This window comes from Thunnus maccoyii, chromosome 8, assembly GCF_910596095.1.
Source record: "Thunnus maccoyii chromosome 8, fThuMac1.1, whole genome shotgun sequence".
Taxonomy (NCBI): Eukaryota; Metazoa; Chordata; class Actinopteri; order Scombriformes; family Scombridae; genus Thunnus; species Thunnus maccoyii.
In genome coordinates, this window is record NC_056540.1 from 393,477 (window position 1) to 415,676 (window position 22,200).

The 22,200-nt window shown below is 38.5% G+C and overlaps 1 protein-coding gene across 1 annotated transcript in view; it reads left to right on the plus strand.

Annotated features, from left to right (window-relative positions):
- The window catches only part of enpp6 (ectonucleotide pyrophosphatase/phosphodiesterase 6), a 61,579-nt gene that overhangs the window by 14,826 nt on the left and 24,553 nt on the right, over positions 1-22,200 (plus strand). Inside the window, exons 2-5 of the mRNA XM_042419044.1 lie at positions 9,321-9,500; positions 10,966-11,077; positions 11,512-11,653; positions 11,760-11,939. Of these exons, the coding sequence (XP_042274978.1) occupies positions 9,321-9,500; positions 10,966-11,077; positions 11,512-11,653; positions 11,760-11,939 (614 nt within the window). The remainder of the gene's footprint in view (positions 1-9,320; positions 9,501-10,965; positions 11,078-11,511; positions 11,654-11,759; positions 11,940-22,200) is intronic.

Below are 22,200 nucleotides of genomic sequence, written 5' to 3' on the forward strand. Positions count from 1 at the left end.
ACCAATCATCCCGAAAATTTGTAAGGATCATCTACAGACTTCATAGATCAAAAGTTATGAAGGAAATTTTGATTTTCATTCTTTTTTGAAATCATACATTTTGAAATCTGTGTCTTAAAGTTAAATTTTACATAAATACTCATGAATCAAAAGTGGCTTAAGCTATTGTAACCAAACTTAGTGCATGTGTTTGGATGCTAGAATCTCAGAATATTCTGTCACTAGGGGGTGCCACAAATGCAAAAAGTTTATATCTCGTAATTGGCTGCATGGATTTGTATGAAATTAAGTTCGCACAACCGAGGGTCAGTTCATGACTCAGTAGATGCATAAAATTTGGTAATGATTGATTAAAGTAAGCAAGTAAGCAAATTTCTAGACATTTAACATTTCAAACTTTAAAAAAATTTAAATAAATCACCTGTACATCCTATCTAATCTGTTGTTCTTCCGGGAACCAGTGATGTCATTGATTCTTGGAAGAACTACAGCTCTCATGCTGTTTTCTGTTAATGGTGCCTTCAAGGACAGTGAAATGTGGGTCCAACACTCCTGTCTTCCATGCTACGCCAGCAATGGGGAAAAGCAGACACTAAAATATCATATTACTAAATACTTTAAAATATCATCATATAATAGCAGCTGAATATCACACTGTGGAATCAGACACTAACAGTTACAGACCGTGGATTATGGAGGAAGACTGAGGTGACGTTACAGCCACAGCTAAGCTAAACTGCTAAATTTCTCCATGATCCATGTTGAAGAGCTGAATCTAACAAAAAACAACTAGATTTAAAATACAATGTCAGAGCAAAGATGCAGCAGTAGTATTACAATTTATGAGGCCAAATATAATGTTGTGGTACGGCAGCTGAGACGTGTCAACTGCATATCCAAAACGCTTTGCAGATTCGAAAAAACATAAGCATGTAACACTATGTACTTGACTACTCATGAATTTATAGTCAACTATGATCTTTTATGACAATTAGGCCATCTAGGTTTCAACTCAGGAGAGAGTGACACAACTAAGTAGGGATTAAAGAAAATAACTCAGTTTATTACAACACAACCAAAAAAAACAACAAAAAAACAAGAAAATAAACTTTTAAACTCAAATTGTCTCTTACAGCAAAATCCTGTTGTTTTAGTCTTTTGTTTGTCAGTCTGTAGAAAAGAGTTCAGTCATCCACAGTTCACAGTTCTTTTCAGTTCTCCTCAGTTCAGGTGTGGATGTTTGAATATTGTTGTCGCTACTTGGGTAGTGTGTATGTTGAGATCTCATATGCTTATCTGTCCAGGAGTAAAGTTGTTATCATTACAGGTATGTTGAGAAAGGCAGGCCGAATACTCTCTCTGCGCCCCTGGTATGGATCCTGGCTTGCAAAAACTGGACCACCTCCTTGGAAACAATCTTAGACTCAAATAAAAAACCTACTAGGCAGCACCATATTGCTATTGTCTAACCAAGACACCGCCGTGCTTCCGCCATTTGGTTCTCGCATGACTCTCTCCTATAGTCACGTCAGCACCCAAAACCCTTGACATCATCACAACAGATCATGTCACCATCTTGTCACACACACACACACACACACACACACACACACACACACACACACACACACACACGCATTCACCTGCATGTGTTCAACTCTGTACATAGCTTTTTGTGTTTTGCTTTAGTAGAATTAGAAACAGTGTTTTATTGATCAGAGCATTTGTTAACTTCATTAATTTTGCTAAGTTTAATAAATACTGCTATATCTTTAAAGAGAAGTTCTTTTGTCATTATTGTGTTTTATATATTGTGAAAAGTGGCTGATTGAGGGAGTCAGAGCTCGAATTCAACCCTTCTTTGTTCACCTGTGAATGTTCATATCTTTCAGATATGAACATTCTAGGTGAACTCTTTTATGAGACTACCTTGTTTGGTTATTGGTCCCGGTTTCCGGGTGGTGACCCATATTAGTTAATTCATATTAATAATTCTATTAAGTTTTATAATTAATTAATTATCACTGATAATGGTTAATTATTGCTAAAAACCAACTGTGCTCCTCACAAATCCAATGTATTGGTGCCTTCCTGTGTGATATCAACAGTTGGTGCCTTAATTATTGATTGATATTAATAATCTTTTGATTTCATAATTCATAATTATCTATGATAATTCTGAATTATTACTAATAACCAAACGCACTCCTACCCATACCAACAACTGGATTTTACAGCACACAGAAAAAACAATTCTTATAGTCCTATATGAACTTAAATGCATTCACATCTTACATTCAACTGTTAATCTTCTGTGAAAACTAGCCACAGTAAAACTAGCTCCTCACTTAATGTCAGAAACCTGCCTCATTACTATGAGAGGGAAAACAACATGGCTTTTGCGGTGTCACTAGTCAAAGACCACTCATGTTTACAACATCCTTTGTAACAACACAGAAAACAAAACTCAGAAACCATTTTTTCAATCTTATATAAACATCTCCAATTGGTTTATGGTATTCATAAGGTAAAGAACATGAATGAAAAACACGAACATGAAACATGAAAACATGAAAAATGAATGCAGTGATCTAAGAAAAAAAAAAAAACACAACATGGATGTTTACACTTGGCTAACCGCTAGCTTACTATGCTAACTTAGTACGTCAACTCACCGGTGTTACAAATCAACTGGTTTTCCTGTTAACTTGTTACCTTTGTTTGTAAACAACGGGTGTTTGTCATGGCAACAGCAGATTTCCAATCGTGGAGAGGAAACGTTGCTGACCATGCAAATGCCTGATTGTAATATTATAGTTATATTATTATATCACTCATTATTCCGTAGACTGATTAATTCAGCTTATTGATGGTTTATTTATCTACAAAGAATGTTAAACTTAAATGTTAAACAGAGGCACAACAAACTGGGCTTGTGTGGCTGCTATCATTGCAATAACAGTGGTCACAAGTTAATCTAGCAGAGGTATTTTAAAACGCAAATATAATATATGGTTGTTTTTGCTTAAAAATAGGCTGTGTGTTTGGGTATACTGGTAGTTCTCAAAGCCGCATTGCTCAGTGGTGTAGTACAATGTAGTTTTCCTTTAGATTTAATACCTGGTGTCGAAACCCGGGTAGGGAGTTTTTATTTTGAAGGAAATACATAAAAATGCGGTTAAGAATGTTGCTGATCCCACAGTTACTTTGAACTCCATAAACCATAAGCTGAATTAATCAGATGGATAGTCTAGTATATGAAGTTATGAGTGATATAAAATCATAATCAGGCATTTGCAAGGTCAGCAATGTTTCCTCTCCGTGATTTGAACATCTGCTGTCACCATGAGAAACGCCCGACATTTACAAACAAAGGTAACCAGTTAACAGGAAAACCAGTTGATTTGTAACAGTGGAGATTCATGGATTAATCCCAAAAGCGGGTACACCAACATCAAAATAATCCTTCGGCCTCACAACCAACAAGACGATAAAAAAGGAAATTAAACCGAAGTGTCAAAAACCTCTTGGTGCATATGGAAGCTCCTAAATATTTTTCCTCTAGATGTTTCTCTCATATGGAGATAGATTTGTTTCATAATGATTTGTGTGAACAGGTCGACAATGTGTGTGTAAACGTGTAATCTGTAAATATAAACACCTTCCACAAATACAAAAAAAGATTTGTAAACTCACAAAGATATTTTGCAAATACACAAACAAATTCCACAAATAAAAAAAATATCTGTGAATACATTAAATTAATTTGCAAATAAATGAAAAGCATTTGTGAATATCTTCCTAACATTTACAACTTTCCAACAGACATTTGTGAACTCAGTTTTTATTTGTGAATTGAAAAAACATTTGTGGATCTCAGTTTTACGCATGTGGATTTACTTTTTACACACACAGAGTTTTGAAAAAAATTCTCTGCCAGTCTGAATGAAAATCCATTTTTAATAATCAGCAATAAGTAATGTGCATTCATTTTTTCATGTTAGTGTCATACAGTGATCATTAATGTGTTTTTATTTGTTCTATGTATATTATCTAGCTCACACTTTCATATACATTTCTGTTTCATTATGAAAGGCACAAGGATGCTTGTGAGCAACATTCAGCTCTCTAAAGCGGTGGTTTGGCTGCTTCTTCAGTTAGCAGTTATTAGCCACCACATCCTTTATATTTTTCATTTATTCTTTCAGGTGGGTAAAAGTCACAAAGCACTTCACATCTTATTAGTAGTGTACTCTTACTAATGTAGTTGTAATGTGTTGAACCGCAACGTCTTAAGTTCAGATTACATTGTTTCAGTGAGGCTACGAACCAGCACCCTGGTTCAGGTCTTTGATAGAATGGCTGTTGGTGTTGATAGTTGTTTTGGTTTAGAAATGTCGTATTGTAGTTTTATTGTTCATTGTTAATATTCCGCTAAACTAACATTAGCTACTGAACCGGCTTCCGTTGCCATGGCAACAGTAAACATTGATGTTGTCAGCTGGGGGAATAGACCAGAAGTCATACCATCCAACCAGTAGAACATTATGGGGTTTAAGATTTAGACATTTTTAGCACAGCATTTAAAAGAAAAATTAGAGTGACTATGGAATTAGAATCGAAATATACATCCATACTTTACACATTTTGATACATGTGTGTATGTATTTACTACTATTAGAAAACTGTATTTCAAACTGCTATGCCCTGCACGGAGAAAAAGCAAAAGCCACAAGTGTTTTTCGTTTATACTGTCAGTGCATAGTTGGTGCTTCATGTGCTTATTCAAATTATGGTTTGTGTGTACTGTACTGACTCACAAACACAATTTTTTAAAAGAGTTTGAAGAGTTTTGCAAGAATTGTTTGCTTTTTCAAGAGATGTATAATGTTTTGCTGGTTTGATATAAGGTTTTGTGGTTAGTGTCCGGAGTTTTGCAAAAATAGCCTTTAGTTTCAAAGATAGTGCCTAAGCAATCAGAAAAAACTGTAATGCACTTCAATACACGCTTTGATACAGACTGAATGAAGGAAGAAATGAAACAGCGCATCTGGCTCTGTAAGAGGGAAGAGACAGAGAGAAACTCATGGTTTGTTGAAGAAAACCTGCCAGTGAGCAGGTTAGGTGAAGAGTTGGTTACCATGATACGATGAGATGAGTTTTGAAGTAGGGGGACATCCCATCCATCCCATGTCTGAACAGGCATAATATCAAATTATAACCGACCAGTCTGATGTGTGTAGAGGTGTGTGTGTGTTCTGCAGAGGCCAGGTGTCATTTTCAGGTCATCTGACGAAGGTAAACAGCGAACGGCCGTGCATAACGGCACTGCGCTCCGGCGTGGCACTTCTCAGAGGCTGCGGATTTCTTGACATATCAGTCCTACTGCTTTCAGATGCTGCTGGGATTTTATAAACTGAAGGAAGAGCGTCTCATACAATATAACATACAATAATAACAGCTGTGGACAACAGATACTGTCAGAATCACCCACACTCATTTACAGTTCCATACAGATGCTTTAACGTTTCACTTACTTCTCAAACAGGTGAGAACTTTCCTCTTCCACATGTGAAGGAAATAATAGTGCGCCGGCACTAATAGTAGGCGGGTTTCATTGTCGATAAATGTTGTTGCTCATGTTGTTATGGTTTTTGCATTTGTTTTTTCTGTTAATGCGCTTGTGTTTTTCAAATTTGCAAATCGTTTTGGATATGCAGTTCATTTGACATGTCTCAGCCACCATACTGTGGACCCAGACAAAACAGAGTATGGAGGAGCAACAACCACCAGAGCTATGTACAGGCGCTACCAAAATAGACGCACTGCAGCCCAGGGAGCTTTGCAGCATCAACCCGGTGACCAGTGAGGATGGATGGTCAGAAAAAATGGACATTGCAGTGCTTTGGTAAACCTGACTTTGTTTTCTGACAATATTATATCAGATTTTTAACACTGAATACAGAGCAGCGAACAGCGACTGACCACCACTGCTCATGTGGCTGCTAACCTGCCACATTCAGCCCTGGCTGTGCGGCTGTGAAGTTCCCGGGCAGAAGGATAGCATTTGCAAGGAGGTACTTCACCAAAAAGCACGAGGTGAGAAGCTTTTCCTCTAAGGGTGATGGCCAAAATGAAGCCGCCAACAGACTCTTCAGCAGAGAATTGAATAACACTAAACTAAAAAAAATATAATTTAACATAATGATGCTTGGTGATGGATTGCTTGTTAACTAGTCATTCAAGTTAAATTTCTACTGAAAAAAATCCACATTTACCTACAAAATAGTTAAACAGTGGCTTCTCTCCTCAAAGGACTCCTCCATCAAGAGCCAGCTAAAAATCCTCGCCGCCTACCTCTTACAGCCGACCTTCTTTCATCATGCATTTAAACCATCCGCTCTGGATACGGCACTCCTCACGTGGCTTGAACGCTAGAAGCTATGTTCTTGCTTGCCTTCAGTTTCCTCAGGTGCTCCGAATTCATCTCCTCAACCTCTCACTTTGACCCTCGACGCCATGTCTGCATTTCAGATCTGTCCTTTTTCTATATAATACGGTCTTATGGTCTTATACTTAAAGCAAACCAAAACCAACCAAAATTCAATTGCCCCTGAATCCCTTCGAAACCCTGGCAAACTACTCAGTATACAGAAAATCTCAGAGCACCATAGCGACAGATCCTCTCTGTATCTCTGAATCCAGTCAAGTTGCTACTCGATTCTGGTTCCACCATCACTTCTGCCACATACTTTCCCTGTCCGAAATATCTCCCTCTCATTACTCCGGACACTCCTTCAGAATCGGAGCCGCCACTCTAGCTTCCCGCAATGGAGTTCCCGAACATTTCATTCAACTCATGGGCCGATGGTCCTCCCTAAGATACCATCACTACATTCGTTCTGATCTCCAAGATCTCAGAGCTGCTCAAGCTCACCTCAAGTAATGGAAGCCTTTTGGGGGTCTGTCACTGCCTGGGCGCTGCGGCGGATTCCCTGCGAAGCTTCCCTACACCGCTCACTACAAGCAACCCAGCGGATTTCATGCACTAAGTTTTCTTCAATAAAATCACTCGAACGTATCTCGTTGATGGTGTGGTCCTTGCTAGTGAAAAAGTGTTAGTGGAGCAAAAACCGTAAGATCTAGAAACACCAAAAATTGGCAGATGGGTTGCAAATTCCACCTTCCACCCACTGGCACATATAATGACACTCATTGACCTCAAGGTGACACTGTAATAATCAAGTTTACATTTTCACAATTATCTCAAAAACTTCGTGGCCTAGAGTCAAAATTCATTCATCAGTTTAATCTTTCAATTCATCTGCATTTGGTCTTCTGCTCTAAAAATGTAAAATTTCACAATGTTTCGCAACATATTTGGACCCCCATTACTGCCGCTTGCAGCTATATTTAGGGGTCTAAGCAGCAAAGCTTACTGCTGGAACGCTATTGTTTTTGAGCCCAAGCATGAAAGGAAGTGCAAGGAACCTATTGTTTATTCAGAGATTATTATTATTATTATTAGGGCCCGAGCACCAAGTGGATGCTTGAAAACTCACCAAAAGACCAAAATTTGAGGCCTTTAGGATGCACAAAAACTAACAAAACTTTGCACCCATGTTTGAACTTGTAAATCTTTTGATTTGATATCACAATTGGGCTTGAGTGTGGCACATCGGCTCTATAGTGCCCCCTAATGACTTTTAGCATTTTTGAGATGCTAGGGGTGCTCGAAATCTCATGAAACCTTGCACATGCATCAGAAGTGGTGTAACTTTAAATCTGATATGATCTTGGGTTTGGGTGTGGCAAAATGGCACCCTCTAGAAAATTTCAAAGTCAAAGCGCTCACCTTTATATTAGATGTAAGTACGAAATTTGGTAGGCAGATATAATATCTCCGGACAAAAAAAAAAGCCTCTGGGAGTCATACCCTAAGTCCAACAGGAAGTTGGCCATTTTGAATTTACTGTGCAATTTTTGCAGTTTTTGCCATTTCTAGGTGGTGTATTTTAGCAGACTCCGACTTAAAATTTGGTCAGTGTCATCTAAAGACTTTTGCGGTGAAAAGGTGTCAAAATCTTGAGTTTTTATCGAACAACCTTGACATGGTCGGTCAATTTTGATGTTTTGCCATGAAACAGGAAGTTATTGTGACAAGAAGTGTCCTGTCTACGAAATTTGGTAGGCAGATATAATATCTCCGGACAAAAAGAAAAGCCTCTGGGAGTCATACCCTAAGTCCAACAGGAAGTTGGCCATTTTGAATTTACTGTGCAATTTTTGCAGTTTTTGCCATTTCTAGGTGGTGTATTTTAGCGGACTCCGACTTAAAATTTGGTCAGTGTCATCTAAAGACTTTTGCGGTGAAAAGGTGTCAAAATCTTGAGTTTTTATCGAACAACCTTGACATGGTCGGTCAATTTTGATGTTTTGCCATGAAACAGGAAGTTATTGTGACTCAAATGTACATCTTCCAATCTGCCCCATATTTCTCATACTTAATAAGAGTCCCAGCCTGAGCACATCTACATGTCAATATTGACTCATAGTCATAGCGCCACCAACTGTCAACAGGAAGTTAAAGGTGCTGTACTTTTATGATCTCAGCCTAGCAGGTTGAACAGATCCACATCAAATTTGGTCAGAAAAGCCTTAAGACTGTGATGATGCCATATTGTGAAGCTTGTGAGTTGTCACTGAACACTGTTGCCATTTCGGTGTGGCAAATTTTGATGTTTTGACTTCAAATTGCTGTAACTTTACTGCACAACATCAGATCTTTCCCAAATTTCACATACTTTCACATAGCACCACCTACTGGCAGCAGGAAGTTATAGGCCCCATTGTTTTACTGACAACTCCTAGCAGCTTAACTATATCCACCTCAAATTTGATCAGCTACATTGTAAGACTTTGATGATGTGAAATAATGAGGCTTTTGAGTTTTCAGCACAGGTATATCCTTTCTTTTGCTTTAGACTGAATTTACTGAATTTGCTTCAGACCAAATCCAACAATGTGGTCGTCCATCTCTCAAAACTCTGTCTGCGGCCCTTCCTACTGAAGATATAAATCTTTAAAACACATCATAACTAAATTGTTTCACATTAAAAACAAAGCTCAGTCCTAAAAAAAAATACAGTTTGTGTGTTCATGCAAAGGAAGGAACATGTCACCCAGTGCAACTATGTGGCTCTTTAATGTGTGACATTTGTGAACAACAATGGAGCTCTATGGCACAGAGGAATAAGATATGAGGTTTTGGATACATAGATTACAGTTGTTTTTTTTTTATTTATGTTGATTTTTGTCAGGCCGTCACTGTGATGTTCATCAGATGACTGGAAACTACATGTGGGATGAAGCCTCTAAGAAGGAGTTCCTGATTGGGACCAATCCTGACAGCCGATTGCCTCTTTGGTGGGATGGATCAGAGCCATTATGGGTCACCCTGCAGAAGTTGGGAAAGAAGGTTTCCATGTACTACTGGCCAGGTGAGTACAGAGAAAGTTAACCTGAAAACTTAGAAAAAGCTGTCAACATTATATTTTTCAGACTGCAAAGGCAAGATGACAGAGAGTTCCTGTTCTGCTTTCTTCCTCAGTCAGTCTGGTGTCTTTACTACAACTTTTGGTGAAAGATGACAGATTGTTTGAAAGATGAGTGAAGGAAACATAAACATATAGCTAGTAAAAAACATAAAAGAATTTGTATTGGCAATGCAAAATACATACAATACTAAAAGCAAGTGTCTTAAAAAAACAATTGAAGAGAAACCTTAACCCTTAAGCCTCAACCCTAAGTCTATTTAGTTTGAGGCTTTGCTATGTTTGAGGCTTCCCCCCAACATTTCTCTTTCCCGCACTTTCAGTCCTGCAGTTAGAGATGTTTTATGGGAGGAAAGCTGATCATAACCAAAGCCATGGGACAGGACACTTCTTGTCTCTAACCAATTTATTATTGGCCAACTGGAAGATTATCTGCCACCATTCCAGCAGTGTGTGTATATGTCCATTTGCTCTGTGATCACATACATTGTGTTTTAATGTAGCCAAATCACTGATACAGTTTTTCTCATTTATATCTCTTTCTGTTTCTGTTGTCAGGTAACAGAATAAGTATATAATTTGATCACAGCTCAAATACTACATTGACAATCAGTTATTAATGAGCTGCTGATAAAATTGTTATTGTATGATCACGGCATTGTCAGACAAAACAAACAAAAATACAGGTTAAGGACAGCAGCTGTGCGTGAGATCAGCTATCCTGACATTTAAAATGAATGATAACAGAAAAGTTAGATGCAAGGTTGTCACATTCAAGTATCACAAAGCATCTGCAAAGATGCTTTTTTGCTTGTAAAAGACAAAAAATGTTGGAAGAATGCTTTACCTCCAATGGCCATTGATGCCACAACAGAGCATTGACTGAGCCAGAGAGCAACCTAAATGAGACGCAAACAGATTCTGTGGACACACACGTTATGTCTGACCTTCATGGAGCATTACAGGTCTTGATCTGAAATATCAGTATCAGTAGTATATTCTAAAATCAGCTCTTTGAATGCAGTCATCAGTACACAATAAAATGTGCCAAAAGTTGGGTAAGCATTCCTGTTTCCCCATTTTTCATGTTATGCGTCATATTTCTGCATTATATATCTGCTGGGCCTAATGACAGGTGACTCCATTCAGTTTATTTTTAAGCTGCTTAAATCCTATTCTAACCCAAGCATTAAACCACCGACACAGACTCCTGAGCACAAATACCCAGTGATAAAGTTTAAAGTTTGGGTAAGAAGTCAATTTTAAGGCCTGTGTGCTACTATGTGCTATATTTATATCTGTAAGTACTGTGTAAATTCTGCAGTTATCTGGTGTGTGTGTGTGTGTGTGTGTGTGTGTGTGTGTGTGTGTGTGTGTGTGTGTGTGTGTGTGCGTGTGTGTGTGTCTTTAGGCTGCGAGGTGGAGATTCTGGGTGTTCGCCCATCGTTCTGTGAGAAGTATGTCTACAACCCATCTGAGAAAAACCTCACAGACTCAATTGAGAATGCTCTCAGCGTGCTAAGGTAACAAAACAATGACCAGCACCTGTCATTTATCATGTGATGTCCTCTGGTTATCTTTAGCCATTATATGGAGAAGAGCTGTCAACTTGACTTCCTTGACTGGTATGAGGGTAAAAAAAAACAAAACAAGCAGCATAAGACAGATTTTATAGCCACACATTAATTATTAATCATATAACCCAGAGTATGGCTCTGCTGAGAAAATCAGAAGACAATAAAGTGAGGATAATAATTTTATATCTTTCACGTTCCGGATGTTTTGTTGAATGTACATACATCAAAACATTCATACAATACACACAGTATTCTTAAAATGTATAGTTCTCAAGCTTAACGCAAGACCTCAAAGGTGGACATTTTATAGATTCTTGGTTTTCACCTGACTGACAATAATATCAGTGTGTGTGTGTGTGTGTGTGTGTGTGTGTGTGTAGGTCAGGTCATGCAGACATGGCAGCAATATATTTTGAGAAAATAGATGTGGAGGGTCATCACTTTGGTCCAGACTCTCATCAGGTCAGAGCAGCTGTACAACAACTTGACCTTGCCATGCAGACACTCAACTGCAAAATCAAAGTTAGTAATATCACTAATATTGTTACAATTACAGCTGCTACTGGTATACTTTTCTTGTCATGTGATTTATTTTCATCCGTTTCTGTTGCTTATGATATTCTTGCAGGAGAAGAACATGGTGAAACAGCTGAACATTTTGCTATTTTCAGACCACGGCATGACAAAAATCCAGTGGATGGAGAAGGTCATTGAACTGGACAAGTATATAAATATGTCAGACATTGTCAAGATGATGGACAGAGGACCAGTGGTCAGTCTGTGGCCCAAAGATAAAAAGTACCAACAGGTGAGACTGGAATCTGTGTTTTCTGCTCTGCCATTATGCTCTTTGTGATTAAGAATTTTAGATTAAAAGAGTATAAAATGATTAATTGAGAAACCGATAAAGTGCTAAGATATAGTAAAGATATAAAAAAATACATGAAAAATCAAGGTCAAGTTAAGGAATGCTGAAAGCAAAACTATTTAACTTTTAAATATATAAAAAGTGTGTTATTTATATTTCTAAGCAATAAAAATTTACCCCAGCAACACTAACTTCCATTTTGGTCGGTACAGCCTAATTTTCTGAAGTCAGCTGTGTCAGCTTAAAATACTGTCATATCTTGGTTCCCAGGCAACAAGGTGTAAACAAAGGTTCTGAGGGAAAAGCAAAGACACACCCAATAGCAGTGGATGGCAGTGTTGTGTCACTTTATACAGTAGTTTGCCAGCCACCATGAAAATACAAAGAACAAGAAGGTGACTGCAATAAACATGTCGGAGGAAATAGAACAGGCATCATAAACCGGAGCGTTATCGTAACTTCTAACATTGGCTTTTGCTCTGCATTGGTTACTAGGTTTCATGTGGGGATTACATTTTTCTGTTATCACATGTTAGAGTTAGTTTTATTTAGTGGAAGCATAAGTAACACCAAGTTAGACAGACTACCTCTCTGTCTAGTGTAACCTGGTTTATTTTGTCATAATTACCACTAATTGTAACCGCTTTTATCGTCAGACAGAGTTATCACCCCTTCTGTGAATTATGGTTGCTCATTAGCTCACCAATTTAATTTCTTTAACTTAGCTGGTTATCATCAGAGGAAAGTTAGATACTAGAAGCCATCAGACTGTATTTTCCACAGTGTGTGAAAATGACGTGGATTGTAACATTGGCTGGTAATGTAATCTACATATGCTGGAGCCTCTCTATGCACCTTGGACTCAAGAAGTGATGGTATGTGACTGGGGGTCACTCATCGGAATGGGGAGATGGTCAGCTCACCCCCCTGCTGACTCTGCTACCAGGCCAGTTCAGGTTTTCAAATGTAAACATCAGATTAGACATCAAGTAAGACCATCTGTATATCCGTTCCAACATCAAAGGAAACGGTCCAGGTCACATGGATCTTCTGGGGTTTCCTAACTACCCTCTGGCCACCGGGATCGTGGATGGGATTGCTACATAGGACTGTCATCCAAGGCCGTTTATCGTACCACAAAGCATGCCTGCATCAAGTTCAAAGCAGTGTTTTATCAGCAAAAACACCTGGGCTGTGTTTCATGGAGTGCTTTTTGGACTACTGTTGGAACTCATTGCTGTATTGCCTGTACGTGTCTGTCTGGCCAGAACAATCATTATTGATGGAAAACAGCTGGGATACCGAGTGATTGAGCTTTGGACAAATGCTGACTCATGGCCAGTTGACGCTCCTACAATGAGTTTTCATCATAACTTACTGGGATATTTTGCAATCTATTCCTCTGTCCTGTGGCACGGACGAGCCCAGGTAGCAGAGCAAATCAACGATCCAGTGGATCGGTCATCTGCCACCCCATTTTGGAGAATAGCAGGTCTCCTCTTCATGCTGCTCCTGCTCTCTGGAGATGTTCAGCTAAATCCTGGACCAGTGACCCCTGGAGCGCTGCAGAACTTCGATGCTGATTTGTGCTCGAATGTGTCTGGGACTCCTCTGGTGCCAGTGACAAATGAGCAGCAACTCTCTGAGCTGGGCTTCTCCCTTAACAGACTAAACTTTGTTAACATGAGGCATGATGTCTCAATGAATAACTTTTTGCTACTGGGCTGTGGAAATCTTGATAGTTCCAGTGGCTCTTTCACAAAACCTACTGCTGACAACACTGTTTGTTGAAACCCTGCAGTGAGGAGGCAGAGGTTATATAAAACCTTCCAAACTGTCAATCATGCAAAAGTCTTACTGGGAAAAAAATAATGTTATCCCAGCAAATGTCTTTTAACATCATGGGTTTCTATAGGCCCCCTTCTGCCGATGACACTTTCTATGATCAACTCACAGAAGTCTTGAAAAAGTGCAATCTAAACAAAGAATTATTACTTATGGGTGATTTTAATGTGAACTGGGAGGATAAATCTAAGAGGAAAAAACTAAAAATGATCACAGAGAAATTCCAACTAGAACAACTAGTAAAAGGCCCAACTACGACTGCAAAATGCTCCAGTGAACACATTGATCTGATATTTACTAACAAACCAGAAAGAATTACTAAAAGTTATAATTTGATCACTGACTTATCAGATCATAACCTAACCCTATGTGTGAGAAAACTGGCTAAAAGTAGATTTAAGGCCACGGCAAGTAAGACAATGATCCTTCAATTCATACCCACGGATAAGCAAGAAGAATTTGTCAGTGAAATTAACAGCTTGAACTGGGATGATGTACTGTCTGATGATGACCTGGACTATGGCTGTGATACTTTTACTCACAGAATCAACTCTGTGAGGGAAATGTTAATGTGAGGATACAGATAAAATCTAAAAATAAAAACAATTTACCGTGGTTTAATGAAAATTTGTGGAAACTAATGAAATCTAGAGATGCTGCACTAAGGAAGGCAAATAAAACAAGAAGAGACATTGACATGCTGATTTATAAAGGTGTAAGGAACAAAGTTGTCCAAGAGCTAAGAGAAGCTAAATCTTGTTTTTATCTGAATATTTTGAATGAGGCAAGAGGCAACAGTAAATTGATCTGGAAAAACATTGATAATCTCACAAGGAGGGACCCAAAATTTTTAGGAGACTTTAAACTCAAAGTACAGGGAAAGTTAATTGAAGATCATCTTACTGTTGCTTCTGTCTTTAATATGTTTTTTTAGTCTGTATATGAGCTAGGAAAAAAAATTACTTAAAGGAAACTGGATATTGTTCCTATAGATGCTACAGGTCAGGTTTTTCGAGCTGGTAGAGACTAATGAGTTACAAGTGAACAAAATCATCAGTTCCTTAAAAAGCTCCAAAAGTAGAGATGCTTTCCAATTTGACACCATGTTTGTCAAATCACACAAAGATAATTTAACTCCCCCTATTGCTCATTTAATTAACTTGTCTTTTAAACACAGCTCCTTTTCTGATGACTGGAAATGTGCCATTGTCAGGCCTATTTTTAAATCTGGAGACTGCCTTGAAGCCAGTAACTACCGACCAATAAGTATACAGCCACTACTCAAGGTTGCTGAGAAAGTTGTCATTAAACAACTGACAACATTTCTTAATACAAGCAGTTTTGGTCTACATTGTATGCAGTCTGGCTTTAGAGCAAATCATTCCACCAAAACTGCTACCTTGCACTTAATAGAGCAAATTAAATCAAGACTTGATAAAGGAGGAGTAGTTGGTGCTGTATTTTTAGATCTGCGTAAAGCATCTGACACAGTCAGTCATGATGTCTTAATATCTCTCTAAATTTAACTTCTCATCTAGAGCACTGGCATGGATGTCTTCATATTTATCTAATAGGATACCATGTGTTAAAGTTGGTGGCACACTGTCTAGTAACATGAAGCGCACAATGGGTGTTCCACAAGAACTGCAGTTCATCAATACATTCAAGGCCAAATTAAAAGATCTACTAAAGACCAATCAGCTCTGTGACCACTGAGTCTAAACTTCATCTATGGTCTTCTCATAAGCGCAGGTAGTCTTGCTTTTAATTTGACAAGTTTACATTATTTATTTCTAATTGACATTGTGGGTGTATGTGATGTGTTGTTGTGTGTAGCTTTGAATTTTGTATTTTGTATGGTGTGTTCTGTGTGTTTTTTGCTTTGTACTGTTTGTTTTTGTGCTGTTGTATGTTTTGTTTGTTGGGGACTACGGATGTAAATTAGCTTTGAGCTAACTCCGATGCAGTGCATCTTTTATGTTAAAAACTGCACACTGTCCCAATAAATAAATACAATCAATTACATGTTGGGTAACTCAATAACTGCCTGTTCTCATGGTTTGTCACTCCTGCTGATGGCAAGACCCAATGTTGCTATTCACTCAGTCAGTGGGTATTTGATGGAAAACATTAATTATCAATTACAGTTTAGCAGACAACTGCTGTAGGTTCATAAGTTGTTTTTATTTGTTTATTTATTTATTTTTATTGGTGCAATACAAACATAGCTAAAGAAAGATATAATGGCAATATAGCTGCAAGCAGCAATGATTGGGGTCCAAGCGAAAAGGGCAGTCTCCAACTTAATGACCATAAGTGAAAAAGAAACAAACAAGGGAGAGAGAATAGTGAAGAAATGAATATTAATAATAACAATAAATATAGCCACAAGCGGCAATGATAGGGATTCAAGCAAGTTGTGAGCATTCAACTTAAAATGACCTCAATAAGCACTTGAAAATATGTTGTCGGCCATTTAGGACTTTGCCACCTGGGGATTCGAACCCCAGACCTTTGCATCCCCAGAGGAGGTGACTTACTGACTGCGTCCCTGGGGAAACATGGTTTCCACTAGGGATAAGCAGAGAGCCCTGTATTTGTATCTGTATTTGTTGAACAAGCAAAATTATTTGTATTTTTATTTGTATTTGAATAAATGTGGAAAGAGGCTTAAAAATCCTGTTTTTGATTTTATTATGCTTTTAATTTTAGAATATTAAAGTGTTACAATAAGTGTTCATGAATAAACTATCTTAGGTCCCCACACCGGGTCTCAAACTGGAGTCTCCCAGATCATAGAGGACTGCACTGACTACTGAGCTAAAACTTTACTCATCACCTCACTGCAGACAGACTTCTACCTATTTATACACCTATAACACAGAGACAGCACACCATGTAATGTGTAGGGAAGAACTTCAATTGCGATTCTTGCTTTGCACTTTTCATTTATTGCCTATTTTTTTTACAGCTTAACTTTGTGGAAAGGAGAAGGGGAACAACAGGTTATGGAGAGTCCCTTGGGAGCACTTTGCATGTGTCAGTAGCTCAGCTATTTCTCTGGGGAACACCCCCAACTCTGGGAGTGATGTCCAAATTAGGAAATGTGTATCATATAGCAGGTGGATGTGAATCCCCTCATTGAGACCTGCTTATAGAGGTAACAGCAGAGCAGAAGAGAGAGACTGAGATAGTCTGAGAACATTGTCTGAAAATGATTAACAAATCAAGCACAGTGATACTGAAGCATGATCCAAAGGATTGCGGAGTATGATTTTGTGTCGAAATATATTACAGCTCAGTTATCTGACTCACATATGCAACTCTACAGTAAAGTGCAATAAGTGCAAATGCACAGGAAAAATCACTCTAGAACATGTTTCAAAAGTCTTGGCTCAGGTGGCAGATTTGGATTTCCTAAACCCCCCTCCAGAAAGACAATGATAACAAGACTTGGAGAAGATGAAGAGTCACTTGAACTGGAAAATGCAAAGAAGAGGCTCAAACCACTGAAACTGCTGCTGAATGAACATTGCACCTATGACTTAAGAGCAGGTCCTGGCTCGCTGTAAGTTAACTTTTGAAGGGTATGAACATTGTCTGAACATGATGAAAAAATCCAGCACAATTATACTGAAGCGTGATCCAAAGGATTGCTGGGTAAATGGGATTCAACCCTTATCTACTTGATGCCTGGAATGCTAACCACGCCTTGCAGCAAATCCTCAACACACATATGGCACAATTATATACATTATCTCTTACATTACAAAAAACAGGGCGCAATGTCTGAGTACCTCAAAACTCTCATTCAGAATTCAAACAATGACACCATAAATGAATGTGATGAAATAAGGGCAATCATGCAGGCATATTCCAAAAAGAGAGAAGTCAGCGCTCAGGAATGTGGCACTCGTGCCTGTGGTATTAAAATGAAGAAATGTTCACATGAGGTCATATTCATATCAACAGATGATAACTCAGTGAACATGAGTTGCTTCCGTCGCACCAAGAGAATACAACCCCAGAGTGTTAATGTGTGGATGACATCTTTGACCAAGAAATATAAAGCCAGACCTAAAACACCAGAGTTTGAGGAGATGTGCTTGGCTAATTTTGCCTCTACATGCAGACTTGTTTATGGCCAGTGGACAAAGGGTAAAATGTATTACCCCTACTGAATGAGATGGGATTTGTAGAAAAGAGAAAAAATGATAAGCCTGCTGTCATCAGATTTTACCACCCCTCACAGGAAAAGTATCCAGAGAATTTTTACGGCAAATTACTCAAACTCTATGTCCCACACCAATCAGACTGTGAGCTGAAAAGAAGGTGCTTCCCCACATATGCGTCATTCTATAATATTGGTTGGGTTAAGCTACCAAGTTCAGACCATCCTGAAAATGTCAAAGATATTGTAAAACAAAACAAAGACAAATATGAGAAAAATACTGAAGAGATTGAAAATGCTGTTGAAGAGTATGAACAGATTAATAGTGTAACCTGGCACCTGAATCTGAAGTTGTGAGGTTGGAGTGTATTAAGGGACTGGAAACAAGAGAGCCAGACCATGAAAGTGAACAGAAGAATGTGCCAGACTGCAGTCGTCAGGCTGTAACAGAAGCCAGAGTCATCAGAGAGCCCCTTGCTCCTGCATTGTTATGCCAAATGTATTTCTTTTACATAAACGGTGGTGCCAGAACAGGGAAGTCACATCTTATCAAATGCACCCGTTCTGAGGCATCTAGGATACTGAGCAAACTGCCAAGACATACTGAGGAGGCTGACATATCAAAGCCCACTGTCCTGTTGACTGCTTTCATCGGAACTGCAGCATTTAACATCTCTGGCACTCTCCTCAAACTACTGAAAAACCTTAAACCCCCATTTCAAGGACTTGGCAACCAACTGGATGAAGTTAGATTTGAGGTTTTCAATGTGGAAAACATTATCACTGATGAAGTGTCTATGGTGTCAAAGCAACTTTTTGCCTGTGTTGATTTCAGCCTTAAACAGTTCAAAGGCAGTCAGAAACCCTTTGGAGGAATGTCAGTCATAGCTGTTGGAGACTTCTATCAGCTACCACCAGTGCAACAGGGTAAAACCCTTTCTGTGCATGAGCCATATGCGATTGATTTATGGCAAGAACATTTTCAGATGATCAATCTGAATGAGGTTATGCGTCAGAAGGATGATGTTGCCTTTGCAGAAATGTTGAACAGGATTCATGTAAAATAAAAGTCAGATGAGCTAGTCTGAAGCAGACTGTCACAAGCCATCACTGAATCAGCAGTTTGTCCAACTCATGTGTTGCACATTTTTGCAACAAACAAGTAGATCCAAACAACTCAGCAACATTAGCTCTGCTCCGTTCCCACATCATTACCATTGATGCAGATGACTATAGAAAGGATCCGTGAACTGGCAGAATGACAAGATAATCAAACCATTTAAAGGCAATAGACATGGGTGCTCATGCTTATCAGAAACATAGATGCACAAAATGGTTTTGTGAATGGAGCTATGGGGCAGGTTCTTAGAGTAGTAACCTCTGAAAATGATGAACACGTCTCTATCATTGGGCTTAAGATGGATGATGAAACAGCGGGAAAGAGCTACTGTGATAGAGCATCTGGAGTACCTGACAATCTAGTGTACATTGAAAAAGCAGAGGAGAACCTGAAACAGAAGGGAGTGGTATGAAGGCAGTTTCCTAATAAACTTGCCTTTGCTTGTGCAATACATAAGGTTCAAGGTATGACAAGAGCATCAGCTGTATTTTCACTAAAGCACATTTTTGAACCTGGCATGGCTTATGTAGCTGTCAGTAGAGTGACCTCACTCAGTTGGCTGTACCTACTGGACATGGATGAGAGTAAAATATATGCCAACCCAGAGATCACTGCAGCCCTGGACACCATGAGAAAAGCCAGCTTGGAGAACATGATGCCTCTTCTTCACATGAAGCAAACACTGAGCAACCCTGACACTCTGACTATTGTTCACCATAATACAGAAGGATTGCCATCTCATGTCGACGATACATCAAAGGTCATCACGAACTGTGTCTTGTTTTGTGTCTGACAGAAACACACCTACATGGCTCCTTTGTTGCAGGCAGTCTGTTTTTACAGGGCTACATCATGTCCAAACACAACAGACGGTCCTGGACAAACTTCTACAAATGGCCAATAGAGATGGTGATGGAGTTGTTGTTATATGAAAAATCACATTCAATTATGTGAAATTATGTGAAATTCAGGTTAGTTATATTATGTATGAACACATAATATAACTGACCTGAAGGTTGAAGCCCCAGTAAGTGCACTGATTGCAGCTGTATACAGACCTCCAGATTACAGTGTGAGTCATTAATGTCAAACTTGGGAAGCCTTTTGGAGGCATTGACAATCATAGATCATCACCCCATCATTGTTTGTAGTGATTTCAGAGGATCTTTTGTCTAACGCAAGTAAGCCAATTTTGCAGCTGTTCTCATCACTTCTGCAACCACAGATAAGAACACACTACTGGACCCCATTTTTGTCTGTCAGCCACAGCGATGTCTACATTCTGATGTAATGAAAACATATCACAGTTATCACAATCTTGTCTACTGTGTAATATCCTCAAACTGTTAAAGATGTACACTCAGACTTAAAGATAGGTCAGAATCAATGCACTTGTCAATCAACTTAAATCTTTTTCTTTTAAATATTACCACCATTGTATTAGATATTTGTGTAAAAATCTAGTTACACCAATGTTGGAACATGACTAATTGTGAAAAACAAAAGTGGGTACAACATATGATAATTATGGTAAATTGGTGTGATTCAAGAGATCAAATAATTTAAATGTACAATGATAAAATAGAATATATCATAATGATAAACTTTACTGAATTATGAAAGTACACAATATTAAAGAAGCCAAAAAGTCAAACTACAAAAATAATAGTGTAAATACTTTCAGAGTATAGGGTTATCCTCTGTGCAGCCAGGCATGAGCACCTCACCCAGCTGCCCCAGTCACTCTGAGAAGGAGAAGGGAGGGTGGGTTGTTTTGGTGATGAAAAAACAACACACTGCAGGACCACAATTTTATCTCACAACCATAGTAATATCTTGGTTATGGTACGGTATATAATATATCAGTATATATCAGTTTTCATAATTATGTATTCTGAGTGACATTCTCCAACAGGTCAGCTATTTTATAAGGTAACTACCTTGTTGAATTATTTTGCCATGTGTATCTAAAAAAAGAAAATGTGTTTGTGAAATTAAGCTTTGGAAACTTCTATATTATGTGGTTATGTCATATTTTTTCAACCAAATGTATTGTTGTGTGGGTGCAATTTATTAAGCTTACTGAGTAAAAGGAAACTTTGTGTAGGTATTGATAGCTTATCTGGATATTGAATTATTTTAGGGTTTATGTCATTTTGGGTAACAATGTTGTTATTGAGCTATACAACATGTTTTGGCCTGTGCATTAATCAGGGTGGGTCAGGATTGATACTGTTTCATTGTTTATACAGCATTTGTGTACAGTTGCTGGCATTTAGGAGAAAGTATGTGTTCTGAATGTAACACATACTTTCTGGGGTAATTGATACCTACCAGCTGATAACCAGTACTTTCAGTCCCATCTAGTTCTTTAGTACCCTCTCTGGCAGGGTGGATGGCCTTGCCCAAGTCTATAACTGAGTTTAACTTGACTTTTTGTCAGGTTAGTTTTCCCTGGATGGGATATACATTTCTCCTATGTGCTCTGTGTCAAAACTCTATTACAGCACTGTGAGGTACTGGATCACTTCATAACAGCCACAGACCAAATACTGCAACACTAGCTTAATGGTCAGAACCATTACTTCACGGAGCACACATAAGCATGTTCTAATTCCAGATAGTTACAAGCTTTTTTCAAGGCAGAGGTACAGTAACATATGGCAAAATTTTGCCTCACCTGCCGTCTGGTCATCACACACTGGATCTGTTTATAGCAGCCCAGACATCATGCTGCCATGGACCAGATGTTGCACTTCCTGGGCCACACGAGACATGTTTCACCTCTGTCAGTGCCAATGTTTCCTCACAAAAGAACATAAGGTATTCAGTTATTTTATTTTTAATTTAAATTATGTTGTGCCATTACCTATTAATCATTAATTGTGCATTAATTCAACAGGTATTGATTATTTTATTGTGTATCACATTGTCTAATTGTAATTCATTTCTTATATCAGGTATTTTCTACTGTAACCCCCCATTTCACACTGGAGGGCTACACATAACTAAGTGGACACCATGGGTGTTTGCAGTCTTCCAAAAGTATATGTGAAGTGCCACCG